A 15,104-nucleotide genomic window follows, 5' to 3' on the forward strand; every position below is an offset into this window, starting at 1 on the left:
CAGGATCGCTTGAGCCCAGAAATTTGAGGTTGCTGTGAGCTAGGCTGATGCCACGGCACTGCAGCCCAGGCAACAGAGTGAGACACTGTCTCAAAAAAACTTAGTTTATTTCAAGTCAGCCTTTCTTGTTTTTGAATAAGTTGCTTATTGCTATATACATTTCCTCCTAAGAACTGCTTTAGACCCTCCCATGGTTTCAATATGTAGTGTTTTCATTGTTCATTTCTAAATCCTTTAACTTTTTCATTTCGATTTGTTTTTTGTTTTTTTGTGGGGTTTTTTTTGTTTTTTATTTGTTTGTTGGTTTGTTTTTGAAACAGGGTCTCCTTCTGTTGCCGGGGCACTAGAGCAAAGTGGCATCATGATAGCTCACTGCAGTCTCCAACTCCTAGACTCAAGCAATCCCCTTGCCTGAGCCTCCCAAAGTGCTAGGATTACAGATGTGAGCCACTGTGCCTGGTCTTAATTGCTCTTTTATACTCAAAATTATTTAGAAAGAGGGTGAGAAAATTATATGCTGATGGATCTTTTTTTAGCTGTACTTTCTTTCATTTCTAGCTTTATTTTATCATGGTCAAAGCACTTCTCCTTTTTGGAATTAGTTGAGGTCTGATTTATGGGTAAATACTTCATCAATTTTTGTTCATAATTCCATAAGTATCTGTAGTCTGAATGGGTTTGTCTTAACTCTCATCCTTTGTTATTGATTCTATTAATTTTGGTGCTTCTGTTCCATGGTGCTGGTTTTCCTCATATGTTTGGTGACTCTTGGTTATGTATTCATTGCATCTGTTTGTTACCTGTGAATGCTGCTTCTGTTTGCTGTAATGAAGACAACAGATACCAATGAGCTTCATTCAAAATTTTTGAAGCACTCTACACATTTGGGTGGTTCTGTTCCTGGGGGTGTAGCTACAAGAAGGATGGTCTCCAGTAACAGCTGAGACTCAAAGAACAGAAAAATTTGCCCAAAGGCACATATTTGTAAATAACAAAGTTCGACTCCTACCCCAGGCCATGTGGCCGGAAGCCCACACAGTTCTCTGCACACCATAGTGCCTGCCCAAGGCTTCCTAATGCCAGCCAGCTCCTGCAGGGCTCCTAATCCTCAATAACCAGACAACCCACAGAATGTTTGGGTATATTTCTCTTCTTTTTACCCTAAAACAAAAAAACAAGTTGACAATGATAACTGGCAAACTGAAGAAAGTGACAAGGGATTCAATCTCCCCACCCCTCCAAATGTCACCCCACTTTCCTCAGACACCATGCTTTCCTTTTCCCTTAAAACCCTGGATGAAAAAAAACCCTTCTCCGAGAAGGCAGAGGAGGCCGGCAGATAGGAGGATTCCTTGGCAGGTCAAGGCACTGGGGAAATAAATTAGGGGAGAGGCGGCTCCTGGCTGGCCTTGCCCAGCTCGGTCTCGCAGACCCAGCGGTAGGGCCTCTGGCAGACGTCGTCGTTCCAGCGGCCGTCCTCGGTGAAGTGGGCACAGTCCTCGCCGCCCCCCAGCCCGTGCCCGTACCAGTCGTCCGGCTGCTCTGGCCTCCAGTTCCTGCGGACAGGGGACAGGGGACAGGGGACGGCTGTGGGCCGGGAAGGGCCGCCGGGCGGAGGGGCCGCGCCGCGGGAGCACGCGCACTCACTTGAAGCCTGTCTCGTAGTCGGTCCCGTCCACCCACTTCCAGGGCCCGTTCTGGTCGGAGAGCCCCATCCAGGTGTTCACGGGGCCGATGTGGTGCTGGACGAACCTCTGGGGAGAGAGGAGGATGGCGGTGGCCGCTCCCTGAGACCAGCCGGCGCCCCAGCCAGCCCTCGGGGCCTCACCTGCTCCTCCCAGGATGTGACCACCACGAGGTAGGCGCTCTCCAGCTGGCAGTACTTCTCCGCCTCGTGCCAGGGCTTCCCGGAGCGGGAGAACCAGTAGCAGCTGCCCGCGTTCTCCACCCAGTTGACGGGGCAGCAGGTCTTTTCCGAGTCTAAGGCGCGGGAAGGCGGTGAGGGGCGGGCGCCTGGGGCGGGGGCGGGGCGGGATGGCGCAGGGGTGGGGCGGGGGCGGGGCAGGGGTGGGCAGGGGTGGGGCGGGGCGGGGCAGGGGCAGGGGCGGGGCGGGGCGGGGGCAGGGGCAGGGGTGGGCAGGGGTGGGCAGGGGTGGGGCGGGGCGGGGGCGGGGGGGGCAGGGCGGGGCCGGGCCAGGGGCGGGGCGGGGCGGGGCGGGGCGGGCCAGGGGCGGGGGCGGGGCGGGGCGGGGCCGGGGCGGGGGCGGGGCGCGGGGCGGGCCAGGGGCGGGGGCGGGGCGGGGCGGTGCGAGGGGCGGGGCCGGGCTGGGGGCGGGGGCGGGGCGGGTCCGTGCGAGGGGCCCTCCTCACCGTTGCCCTGGAGGGCCGCCATCTGACAGCTCAGGCTACGCAGGTCAGACACAAACTGTTTCACGTGGAGAAGCAAGCTGGAGTGATCTGAGGGGACAGAGGAGGGGGAATGAGGTCGCCCCGAACAGTAGGGGGAGGGAATCTGTCACCTTCATGCTGGGACCTGCGGATCACTTGCAGATGCCCCTGCCGCAGGAAGCATTGCCTCGGCCTGGACCCCCGTGCTCTCCCCTCTCTCTCTCACCTTCACTCAAGCCCTGCTGCTGTTTCTCCAGCTGGGACTCCAGCGACTTCATCTTTCTTCCCACACTGCCTCCTAAGGGAGAAACTTGCTCAGCGTCCCGCCGTCCCTGCCATCCCACAGCCCCCAGCCCAGCGTCGCTCCCCTCACCCTGGGTGCTCAGGCCCTTGACCTCCACCTCCACGCTCACTGTGAAGTTGCTGAATGTCTCTTTCAGGGCCCGCAGCTCCGCCTGCAGCTGGGAGTCTGGACAGGGGAGGGCATGGGTAGGACAAAATGAGGGGGCTGTGTCCCCCTCCTCACCCCCAATATTGCTCCCTTTCCTGTCCACCCCTGGGGCACCCACTTTGGGATCCGATCACACAGACAACCACCAGCAGCAGGAGGCTGAGGCCCAGGGACAGCAGGACGAGGCGGGGTCCAGAGCAGAGACGCCGCAGGAGGGGCTGGGGAGGAGGTGGTCCTGCAAGAGAAGGTGTCAGGAGCTAAGGACGTGATGGTGGGGGAGGGGAAGAGCCTGGTCCCACTCCAGGGGTCCTAGGAGGGGGGCAAGCTAATGCACCCCTCTAGTTGACTAGGAAGAACCATATAGATTAAGAAATTTGGTGGCCGGGTGTGGTGGCTCACACCTGTGATCCTAGCACTCTGGGAGGCCAAGGTGGAAGGATCGCATGAGATCAGGAGTTCGAGACCAGCCTGAGCAAGAACAAGACCCCATCTCTACCAAAGATAGAAAAATTAGCCATGTGTGGTGGTGGCACACGCCTGTAGTCCCAGCTACTCAGAAGGGTGAGGCAGGAGGATCGCTCAAGCCCATGAGTGAGAGGTTGCAGTGAGCTACAATGATGCCACTGCACTCCAGCCTGGGTGACACAGTGAAACCCTGTTTTAAAAAAAAAAAAAAAAAAAAGGAAAAAGAAATTTTGGCGGTAGGAGACCCTGCAGGGCCAGAGGCAACTAGGGGTGGGGAAAGGGGAGGGGTGGAAATCTCTGACCCGCCCCAACCCTGCAGAGGCTCTGAGCCTTCGCTGACACCTAATGGCATGACTGCATCACCGCAGCCAACAAACCTCAGAGCTCCGCCCACCCCACTTGACTCTGACCCATGGAGTGGCTGCGGCCTGGGGAGTCGCTGCTTCCCCAAGGTAGAGAAGGGAAGGTTTCTTTCTCTCTCTGTGAATCTCACCCATTGTGGCTGCACGCAGGAGGAGAAAGTGGAATAGCCAGACTCCAGGCCCCTCAGGTCACTGCCACTCGAGGAGAAGAGATACTCTAGCCCTGTCCCTTGGAAGCTGGAGTGGGGGGGGGGCTCTCCTGTGGCCCCTTCCCCCACCAAAGCACAATGCCCAGCCCAGCACCCAAGAACTTCATCCTTGCTCAGCCTAAAGCAGGTCCATAACCTTTATGGCACCAGGGACTGGTTTCATGGAAGACAGTGTTTCTATGGCGGGGGAAGGGGGATGGATGGCTTCAGCATGACTCAAGTGTGTTACATTCATTATGCAGTCAAACCTCTCTGCGAATGACAATCTGTATTTGCAGCTGCTCCCCAGCGCTAGCATCACCGCCTCCGCTCCACCTCAGAGCATCAAGCATTAGATTCTCATAAGGAGCGTGCAGCCTAGGTCCCTCATATGTGCAGTTTACAGGAGGGTTCACGATCCTACGGGACTCTAATGCCACCGCTGATCTGACCGAAGGTGGAGCTTATGCAGTGATGCAACTGCTGGGGAGCGGCTGTGAATACAGGTGAAGCTTCACGTTTGCCTGCTGCCCGCCTCCTGCTGTGCAGCCCCGGTCCTAACAGTCCGTGGACCAGTACTGGTCTGCAGCCCCGGGATTGGGGACCACAGGCCTAAACAACATACACCGCTCAGAGGACAAAGAATTGGACTTGGCCGGGCGCGGTGGCTCACGCCTGTAATCCTAGCACTCTGGGAGGCCGAGGAGGGCAGATGCTCAAGGTCAGGAGTTCGAAACCAGCCTGAGCAAGAGCGAGACCCTGTCTCTACTATAAATAGAAAGAAATTAATTGGCCAACTAATATATATAGAAAATATATAATATATATAGAAAAAATTAGCCGGGCATGGTGGTGCATGCCTGTAGTCCCAGTTACTTGGGAGGCTGAGGCAGCAGGATTGCTTGAGCCCAGGAGTTTGAGGTTGCTGTGAGCTAGGCTGACGCCACGGCACTCACTCTAGCCTGGGCAACAAAGCGAGACTCTGTCTCAAAAAAAAAAAAAAGAAAGAGGCTGGGCGCAGTGGCTCATGCCTGTAATCCTAGCACTCTGAGAGGCCGAGGCGGGTGGATTGCTCAAAGTCAGGAGTTCGAAACCAGCCTGAGCAAGAGCGAGATCCCGTCTCTACTACAAATAGAAAGAAATTAATTGGCCAACTAATATATATAGAAAAAATTAGCCGGGCATGGTGGCGCATGCCTGTAGTCCCAGCTATTGGGGAGGCTGAGGCAGAAGGATTGCTTGAGCCCAGGAGTTTGAGGTTGCTGTGAGCTAGGCTGATGCCACGGCACTCACTCTAGCCTGGGCAACAAAGTGAGACTCTGTCTCAAAAAAAAAAAAAATAATTGGACTTAGCCAGTTTTGGTTTTAAAACAGGAAGTCCATGTTTCCCCTCAGATCAGAGACCCTTCAGCCCCCACTCACAGACATCCTCACCCCTTCAAGGAAACCTTCCCCCATGGACCAAACCGATCACTGACCACCCACACACACACACACACATGCACACGGCCAGGGCTCCCCAGGTGTCAGAAGAGGAAAGGAAGAGGGGGCCTAACTTCATAGGAAACAGTGACCTCATTTCTCCAGCTTCCAGCTGTTCCCACACCCCTAGTCCACCCCCGAAGGCCAGGAGGCACCTGTCACCGAGAAGGGGACTCCAAGCCCACACTCTGTATCCCCTCTGAAGGGTGCCCAGACACCGCTCCCAGTGTGAGGGGGCAGACCCAGAGGCAGAGCCAGGGTCACAGGCAGGAGCAGGAGCTGGGAGGCCAGAGCCACCGGATGCTCACTGCGGAAGCAGGTAGAGGTGGCCCTCACCTTTTCTGAACCGGTGATGGTCATTCTCCTCATTGTCCAGATGCTGAAGGTCTTGGTACTCCTTTGTCATGATACAGCTGGCGCTGGGCTCGGGGCCGAGCTAGGCTAGGCTTGGGGCTGACCAGAGCTGGAGCTGGAACGTGGGTCCCATCCCTTTTTAAGTCTGATTGATGGCTCCATGAGACACTTCTTTCCTCCATCTCCTCCCAGGTCTGACATCCAGAATCCATCCTCTGACGTTTCCCCACCCAGCCCCGACCCCACGCCCCAGGCCCCCCTCCCATCCCCCTGCCTTTCTTCCCCTGTTTTACTTGCTGAGGTCTTGAGGTCCGACTCCCGGGTCTCTCAGTGCCACACAGGTCCCGGGCTAAGGAGGGGGCTGAAGCCTGGAGAATTGGGGTGGGGGACAGCCCTGGATGACAGCCCGGGAGGAGGTAGGGTCCATAGGAGGGCCCTGAGCCCCGTGTCTCTGTGTCTGCGTGTCTGCGTGTCTGTGTGTCCCAGCATGCAGAACCTGGCATCTCCAGTGCCTGGGACTTTGGACAGTAAACAGAGGTGGAAGTGGTTTGGAACTTGGGGGATGTGTGAGGGTGGGAGGGGGATGGGTTGCCTCTGCTCTCCTCCCCAGGGAGGATGGGGGTCTCCTGGGCTGACCTCCCTGCCACACACACCCCTCACTCCTCATTGCACCATTTGGAGGGGAGCCAGTCCAGAGGGGCCGGGGGAGCTGCTGTTTCCCCTCCGTCCCATCCCCCTTTCGCTTCCCGCCTCTGAATTTCCCAGAACTGTTGGTGTCTCCAAATATCCCTGACCAGGATCAGAGGGACCGGTTCTCTGCTCTTGCCCAATCCAGGCCTATGACCCTGGCATCTGAGCACAGACTCTAGCTTCCTGTGGGTCTCAGCCCTGGGCTCCCCAGCCCTGGCCTGACTTGCTTTACCTTCCTGGGGAGTAAAGTCCTCCTCCAAGCAGCATGGGGGCGGTGCAGGGAGAGGCAGGGGAGCCTCAGTTGGGACTGGTGTCAACAAACCTCCACTGATTCCTACTGCATGTCCCAGGGCTTTTCATTCATTAATTTATCTCATTATCCCCAGAACACATCCCATTTCACAGATGAGAAAGCTGAGGCCCTGGAGGGTAAGGGCTTGCCCAAGGTCACTCCGCAAAGAAACAGCACAGGGAGGACTAGAACTTGGGCAGCCTTCTGTGCGGCCCCTAGAATGACACCCAGAACCAGGATCCATCTGACCAACACAATTGGGCCCCAGCGTCCCAGAACATGCTGAAACATGGTCCCCCGTGGCCCATGGAAGCTTCAGAGAGAGCTGTGTAAATTCAAATTATGCTAACTTGGAAATCGGGCAATATTAAAGATGCTAAAACATAATAACAAAATAAAGATGCTAATAAGTCTCACTTTAGGCCCAAATGTGAAGCCATGCAAATCTTACTTTACAGTTACTTCAGGGAGAAAACTAGGCTTGAATTATGAGAGTTTTAGATTATGTGAGATATTCAGGAAGGCATCCCTTGCCTAAAATGTGACAGCTCTGTGTGCCCTCATTCGTCTGTGTCCTGAAACCATTGGCCGGGCGCAGTGGCTCATGTCTGTAATCCTAGCACTCTGGGAGGCCGAGACACGAGTATCACTTCAGGTCAGGAGTTCAAGACCAGCCTGAGCAAGAGCAAGACCCTATCTACTAAAAATAGAAAAAATTAGGTGGGCATGGTAGTGTGAGCCTGTAGTCCCAGCTACTCGAGAGGCCGAGACAAGAGGGATTGCTTGAGCCCAGGAGTTTGAGGTTGCTGTGAGTTATGATGACACCACGACACTCTAGCCCAGGTGACAGAGTGAGACTCTGTCTCAAAAAAAAAGTGTCATTTACATGCACTGGAGCCATGGCCGGTGATTTTGGTGACTACTGGGCAGTTAATTGAGCATTCCCTGATATCATCACTTATGATCTGACTTATTCAGGCAAATAAACCTACACAGTTTAGGTCAGAAGAATGGGATTGCAGAAATAGTGGCTGGGAGGAAGCACTGAGGGGACTTGGAGTGACAGGAGTGTTCAGCTTCTTGGTCTGCATGCTCATTACCCCAGGGTGTTCAGCTTGTAAAACTGCACAAAGCCATACACGTATGACTATATTTTTCTGTGTGCATGTGAGACTGGAATAAGATTTTTTTTTTTTTGGAATAAGATGTTTTGAAATCTGGTTTCTACTCTATAACCATGTTCCCCAAACTTATTGATAAAGGGACAGTTCTCAGACCAGTGCTGAACAACACTCTCCAAACCCACGAACTTTAGAATGGAAGTCAGAGATGATAAAACCCAAGGCAGACAAATAATATGATATACCAGGCCACTAATTTACAAGCAAGCCCTCTGCAAACTAGCAGAACTGATCTGAAAAACCAAGAAGTAGCTAAAAGCAAAACTATGCCATGATGGTGGTAGGTTTACATATTCTGAGAATTTGTCCATCTTTCCATTTATTCCTTTAAGAATGTATACCTTGGGGCAGGGCGCAATGGTGCACAGCTATAATCCCAGCATTTGGGGAGGCTGATGTAGGAGGATCACTTGACCAGGAGTTTGAGACCACCCTGGACAACATAGCAAGACCCTATCCCTACAAAAAACTAAAAATTAGCCAAGCACGGTGGCACACACCTGTAGTCTCAAGTACTTGGGGGGCTGAGGCAGGAGGATCACTTGAGCCCAGGAGCTTAAGGCTGCAGTAAGCTATAATTATATCACTGCACTCCAGCCTGGGTGACAGAGAAAAACAGTAGCTCTAAAATATATATATATGGCCAGGTGCGGTGGCTCACACCTGTAATCCTAGCACTCTGGGAGGCTGAGGCGGGTGGATTGCTCGAGGTCCAGAGTTCAAAACCAGCCCGAGCAAGAGCAAGACGCTGTCTCTACTATAAATAAAAAGAAAGGAATTGGCCAACTAATATATATAGAAAAAATTAGCCGGGCATGGTGGCGCATGCCTGTAGTCCCAGCTACTCGGGAGGCTGAGGCAGGAGGATTGCTTGAGCCCAGGAGATTGAGGTTGCTGTGAGCTAGGCTGACGCCACGGCACTCACTCTAGCCTGGGCAACAAAGCTGTCTCAAAAAAAAAAAAAAAAAAAATATATATATATATATATATATATATACACACACACACATATATGTATATCTTAGAGTTTGGGTAAACACTCTGTGGTTCTCCCCTGTACATGTGTACATGTTAATAAATTGGTATGCATTTTTAAAAAATAAAACTTTTTTTGTACATTTCAATTTCATTCATAAAAAAATTAAAAATTTGTTTTAAATTAGAAATAAAAATTGAAAATTTTCAAAAATCAATATACACCTTGAATTGTGCAGAGTCTTCAGGGATAAAGCCCCATACATATTGTACTGCTGAGTAACAAAGTATCCCAAACTTAGTGGCTTAAAACAACAGCCATTCATTAGCTTACCATCTGGGGGCAGAAGTCCAACTGGATTCTCTGCTCCGTGTCTCACAAAGCTGAGATCAAGGTGCTGGCAGGACTGTATTCCATTCTGGAGGCTGAGGAGAGGAAGAATCCACTTCCAAACTCATTTCGGGTTGTTGACATAATCCAGTTCCCACAGCTGTGGGTCTGAGGTCTGCATTTCCTTGCTGGCTGTCAGCCAGGGGCCACTCTTGGCTCCTGGAAGCGGCCCACATTCCTTCGTCTCATGGTCCTTTCCATCTACAAAGTCAGCGACACCATGTCCGATCCTTCTCAAGCTTCAAATCTCTCTAGCTGCTTCTGTGCTTTTAAAGGGGCTGTGTGATTAAATTAGACCCATCTATCTGGACGATCACCCTATAATAAGGTCAACTATGTATATATATCATATATGTGTGTGTATTGTCATATATAAGGTCAACTATATAGAAATAACATAATAATGAGAGTGACAGCTCATCACAGTCACAGGTTCCAGGGATTAGAGCCTGGGATCTTAGGGGGCCGCTTTTAGAACTCTGACTACCACTATCACATTTCATACAAATGTCTCCTCTGAGGAATGCTTCCCACACTTCCCTGTGGAATGCTGTGCACGTCCAGAGAGCAATTCCAGTGGAGCAGGCTGGCCCCAGAACCCAGGACTCCCACCTCCGTGGCAATTGAGAACAGCTCCCTAAAGGAGGTGTATAATGCTGACCTGGAAGAACAAGTAGAATTTTATCAGTGGTAATAAGCAAGGGAGCCTGGGGAGAGGGAATAGAAGCAGAAGAGAAACTGGAAAGTCAGAAATTTGGCCAGAGAGGTAACTTGGGCCACCCTGAGGAGGGCCTTGAATCCCAGGGTAGAGGCGTTTTGAATGTCATTCTGAAGCACAGAGGTCTCTAAAGCTGGGGACATGCACCCCAGGGAGTCACAAGCTTGTCCATTAGAGTGGGAAGAAAACATTAGAATATGCACAAATATATTTTTAATCTCTTTTCTTTAGCTTTCTATTTGGGGATATGTTTTATAATGTATATAACAAATTCATACAGTAGTACATGTGTATGAGTTATCTATTGCTGCCAAATAATCATCCCGAAACTTAGCAACTTGAAGCAATGAATGTTGATCATCTCACTCCGATTTTTAGGGTCAGGAGGGTGCAGCTTAGCCGACTGGTTCTGGCTCAGGGTCTCTCACAAGAGTGCAGTCAAGATGTTAGTCAGTGCTACATTCATTTGAAGGCTTGGCCGAGGCTGGAAGATCAACTGCCAAGGTGACTCATTCACGTGGCTGGCAAGTTAATGCTGGGAGTTGGCGGGAGCCTCAGCTCCTCACCACGTGGGGCTCCACAGGGCTGTTTGAGCGTCCTCACAACATGGCCGCTGGCTCCCCCAGAGCGAGGGATCCAAGAGCACACTTTCTTCTACGGCCTGCCCTCAGAAGCATCAGTCCATCATTTCCACACTATCCCACTGGTCACACAGGTCAGCCCTTTTCAACGTGGAAGGGTAGAGGCCACAAGGGCATGAGTACCAGAAGGGTACTCGCTGGGGGCCATCTTGAAGGCTGGCTACCACAGCATGCATAGAATTAAAGGGTGGGTGGATATACACGGGGGAACACACGCTCAGAAACATCTTACTGATAGGGGTATGTGACCAACAAAGTTTAAAGACTGTGACCATAGACTACGGGGCCCATGAGGAGTTGCAGGCAGGGCAGTGGTGAAGTCAGATCTGTAAGTTGAACAATGGCGTGGGCTTGGCATGGGTGCTGTGTCAGAGGTGGGTGGCCCAGAGGCAGGGAGGTCAGGAGGCTGCTGCTGTGTTGGTCCCAGTGAGAAACTGTGAGGCTGGAGGCCATAGAGGGAGGGCCACGTGGGCAGCACTTTAGCAGAGGAATGAAGACGGCCTGGTGGCTGCTGACTGTGCAGTGAGGGAGGGGACAGGGTGGGGACGGCAGTGCACCCGACCAGGGTCCAGAAGGCTGCTGGAGATGGGTCTGGAGTCCTCGGAAGGATGCTAAGGGGGTGAAACACTAATGCAGCGGAGAGAGCCTGAAGCTGCTATCAGGCAGATCTGGTCCACGCTGCCTCATCAGGAAAGTGGGTTTGATGCCCACCTCAGAGAGTTACTGTCAAGGTTCAATGGGATAACGAGTGAAAAAGCACACAGTATGGTGCAGGCACACACTAAGTGCTCAGCACATGCAGCTATTTTATTTATTTACGTATTTATTTATTTATTTTTGAGACAGAGTCTCACTCTGTTGCCCCAGCTAGAGTGTCGTGGCATCAGCCTTAGCTCACAGCAACCTCAAACTCCTGGACTCAAGCAATCCTCCTGCCTCAGCCTCTGAGTAGCTGGGATTACAGGCATGTGCCACCATGCCCGGCTATTTTTTTCTATATATTTTTAGTTGTCTGACTAATTTCTATTTTTTTAGTAGAGACGGGGTCTCGCTCTTACTCAGGGTGCTCTTGAACTCCTGACCCCGAGCAATCCTCCTGCCTCGGCCTGCCAAAGTGCTAGGATTACAAGGGTGAGCCACCACGCCGGGCCACAGCTATTATTTTTATTATCCTCTCTAGAAGCATAGCCAAGAGTTGAATTAGAGACCTCCAGGGCCATCTCGAGTGTGGGAAGAGGGGGATGGGGGAAGGTTGGGATCAGGGTGGCAGAGAATGTCTGTCTCCACACCCTGGAGGGTGGTTAGCAACTTTGCTGGGACAGAGCTGGGGTCCCAGGGGTGTTAAGACAGTCCCCTCCCCTTCTATGGAGAAGAAGACCTGGGGTATGAGCTCTCTCAGCCCTTACCCACCACGCTCAGAGCACTTCCAACCTCAGGTTTGGGATGAACCTCCCTTGCTCTTGCCCCAGACCCACAGGATTGGGACTACACCTCGTGCCTCTCAGCGCCCAGGTCTACAGAGACATCAGCAGATCTCAAGAGGTGACTGAACAAACGGGCAGGAGGGGCAAAGCGCTGGACTTTGCAAAGAGGGTGGCTGAAGGTCCCACATCTCTGAGAGGCTGAGCAGGGTTGAGATAAAGCAGGAGAGTCAGTCCAGAGAGACGCACTTGGGCCAGAGGAGGGCTCAGCGCTAGGGGTAGAGGCAAGGGAAGAGGGGGATAGCTGGGGCTGGAAGGAGCAGCTGACCCTCTGCCACCCCCAGGGCTTCGATGTCTCTGGAGGGGACAAGAACCTTGCCTGGGGGTTGGGGTCTGAGCTCCCCCCATCTCCAGCAGGGTCTTTCTCCCTCCTGGCCCCTTCTCCCAAGTCCCCTCTGTCCACCCCAGGCACACCCCACTTTTCAGCCTTGGGATGGTCAGGATTCTACAACCCAGGACCTCTGTAGGCCTCTTTCCTACTTTATATATATATTTTTTTAGACAGAGTCTCGCTCTGTTGCCCAGGCTAGAGTGCCGTGGCATCAGCCTAGCTCACAGCAACCTCAAACTCCTGGGCTCAAGCAATCCTGCTGCCTCAGCCTCCCAAGTAGCTGGGACTACAGGCATGCGCCACCATACCCAGTTAATTTTTTCTATATATTTTTAGTTGACCAATTAATTTCTATTTTTTTTTAGTAGAGACAGGGTCTCGCTCTTGCTCAGAGCTGGTTTCGAACTTCTGACCTTGAGTGATCTGCCCGCCTTGGCCTCCCAGAGTGCTAGGATTACAGGCGTGAGCCACCGCACCCGGCCTCTTTCCTACTTTTAGAAGGTAAAAAATTGTTTAAACTCCAAATGATTTCAGGTTTTATTTAACTTTCAGGTTTACCCAGTAACTGAAAATAGACCGAGAGGCTGTTAATAATACTCGTTACCATTTCCTACAGTGTGCTGGACACTGTGCTAACAGCATTACGTGTACTGGCCCCTTGATTCCGCATAAGGATTCCTCAAGGCAGGTAGTTGTTATTCCCATTTTATGGCTAGGGAAACTGAGGCTTAGAGAAGTTAAGCTCTTGGCCCACAGTGCCAGGGACACCGCCATCATCTCTCACCTTAACCTCAGCAGCAACCTACCTGGTTCGCTATCGCCCCTTGCTGTGTATTCCCTACCGGAACCCAGACTGCCCAAGTAGAAACCCCATCGCTCCCTCCTACAGCCCTTCACAAGCTTGTTGTGGCACTTTGAATAAATCCAGTAAGTCCTCACTTACTTCTCTGACCCACCTTCTGTTTCTCTGCCTCCCCCACTCCGCTCCACTCAAGTGACCTCCTTCTGTCCTGCAACCTTCCAAACTTACTCCTACCAGGCTGTTCCTCTCTCCACTTGGTACACTCTCCCCACCCCAGTCTCTGTCATCATTCAGGTCTCAACTCAAATGCTGCTGCAAGAAGAGGTCTCCCTGACAGCCCTGTCGAAACTAGCAAAGACATGTGCCCATGTCACCTTATCTGTCTAATAGCACTCACTATTATTGTAAATGACCCACATGTTTTGCTCCCTTCCTATAGTCTGTCATCCCCACTGGAGAGAACCAAAGGTCTCCAAGGACAGGGATGTTGCCTTCCCAGCATTCAGAACACTGTCTGGCGCCAAGGAAGATCCAAATAAGTACTTGTTGAAAAAAATTAAGTGGGTGGAGAGAAGAGGAGGCAGGATTTAAACCCAAGTCTGGGAGCCCAGGGCTCTGGTCCAGTAGAGTACAGTGCCTCCCCCCCCCCCTAAGCAGCTAGGGAAGGTTCTCTGTAGACTGGGAAGAAGACATCTCAAGTGCAACCGTGCTTCCCCCTGAGAAGTACGTGGAATGAAATGGGAAGGGAACTTTTTTAAAAACCATATGTACTTCTATATTTATTTGAATTTTTTTCAGGTACATGTATTAATTACAATTTTAAAAATAATGCATGCAAAATTAGGTGATTCTACCCCTTCTAGGTAAACTATCCTTAATTCCTTTAGATCCGGACACGTTACCTGCACACACCTTTCTCAGCTCCCAGATTTCTCCCTTCAGCTCATTATGGTAGAGAACATCAGCACAGCCTCAAAACATCTGCTCTTACACGGAACCAAGCTAAGAGGATTATTTGAAAAGCATCCTCCGAAGCAGCGCTTCTCCACCCACAAGACACCAGAATCACCTGGGAGCTTTCCGGAAATGCAGACCCCAGCCCCACTCCCAGGATTCAGTGGCGGGGGAATCCTGTTGGACAAGTGGCTGCACAGGAAATTCTGCAGGCCCATCCACAGGGAGGGCCAGTGGTTTAAGTGACACCCCTTTAGGGATCTCTGCCTCTATCCTTGGATCAGTCTAGGCTGGGGCGGCCACACCCACCCCAGAAATCACTGCCCTGGGTCTGCCTATTGCAACCAACTCTCAACTTCGGTCAGGGGTAGCTATAAGAGCTGCCCTTTTGCACTGTTAATGATTGAACCACCACGAGGCCCTCTGCCTCATCCTTCCCTACTGGGGCCCCTGAGAATCAGAGGGAGAAGAGAATGGTATCACAGCTGGCGCCAGCAACATCTTATCTATGCCACAGCTGAGGTCTTCCTGGTGGAGATTTCTCAAGCACATGAACAGTGGCAGAAGGCAGGCTGAGAAGCACCATTCTATATAGCAGCATCTGAGAAGCTTCAGTTAGGACCTAGGGCCAGGCAAATCTGACTCCCTTACCCACTTCAGGACCGCGCTCACCGGCGCAAAACCTTGCCCACAGCTGGCACTCACAGTCCGCATGACAGTTTGTGCTGTGCATTGACAGCGAATCTCTTTTGCTCTTGTGTCATGAGGAAAGCTTTAAAGCACTGAAAGCTTGTTTCACTTTACAGGCAGCTTTACTTGTAATGTAAATCAGAATAGGTACCATATACATATATGTTTTCATTATGTTATTTTTAAATGTTCACAATTTTATTTTGATAAATGAAAAATTAGAAAAGTCCTATCACAGCTGTCGGCTAAAGGCGACGCTTGGCTGTGC

General features: G+C 51.8%; 1 protein-coding gene across 1 annotated transcript; it reads right to left on the reverse strand.

Moving 5' to 3' along the window:
* Positions 1 to 852: 852 nt before the first annotated feature.
* Positions 853 to 6,193, reverse strand: ASGR1 (asialoglycoprotein receptor 1). Its single transcript, XM_020281153.2, has 9 exons — positions 5,984 to 6,193; positions 5,673 to 5,805; positions 2,958 to 3,074; positions 2,762 to 2,857; positions 2,615 to 2,686; positions 2,371 to 2,457; positions 1,829 to 1,980; positions 1,648 to 1,754; positions 853 to 1,556 (listed from the first exon to the last, which is right to left on the reverse strand). The coding sequence occupies exons 2-9, from the start codon at positions 5,740 to 5,742 to the stop codon at positions 1,382 to 1,384; spliced, it is 876 nt and encodes a 291-aa protein (XP_020136742.2). The 5' UTR covers positions 5,743 to 5,805; positions 5,984 to 6,193; the 3' UTR covers positions 853 to 1,381.
* Positions 6,194 to 15,104: the final 8,911 nt, after the last annotated feature.

The sequence above is a fragment of the Microcebus murinus genome, chromosome 18 (genome assembly GCF_040939455.1).
Source record: "Microcebus murinus isolate Inina chromosome 18, M.murinus_Inina_mat1.0, whole genome shotgun sequence".
NCBI lineage: Eukaryota > Metazoa > Chordata > Mammalia > Primates > Cheirogaleidae > Microcebus > Microcebus murinus.

Bases quoted from the DNA above. Each gene is read 5' to 3' on its own strand.
- ASGR1 (XM_020281153.2), bottom strand. From the start codon at position 5,742: ATGACAAAGGAGTACCAAGACCTTCAGCATCTGGACAATGAGGAGAAT. The intron at 3,075-5,672 runs GTGAGGGCCACC...CTTCTCTTGCAG, and splicing joins CCATCACCGGTTCAGAAAAG to GACCACCTCCTCCCCAGCCC. The intron at 1,557-1,647 runs GTGAGTGCGCGT...CCCTGTCCGCAG, and splicing joins GACTACGAGACAGGCTTCAA to GAACTGGAGGCCAGAGCAGC.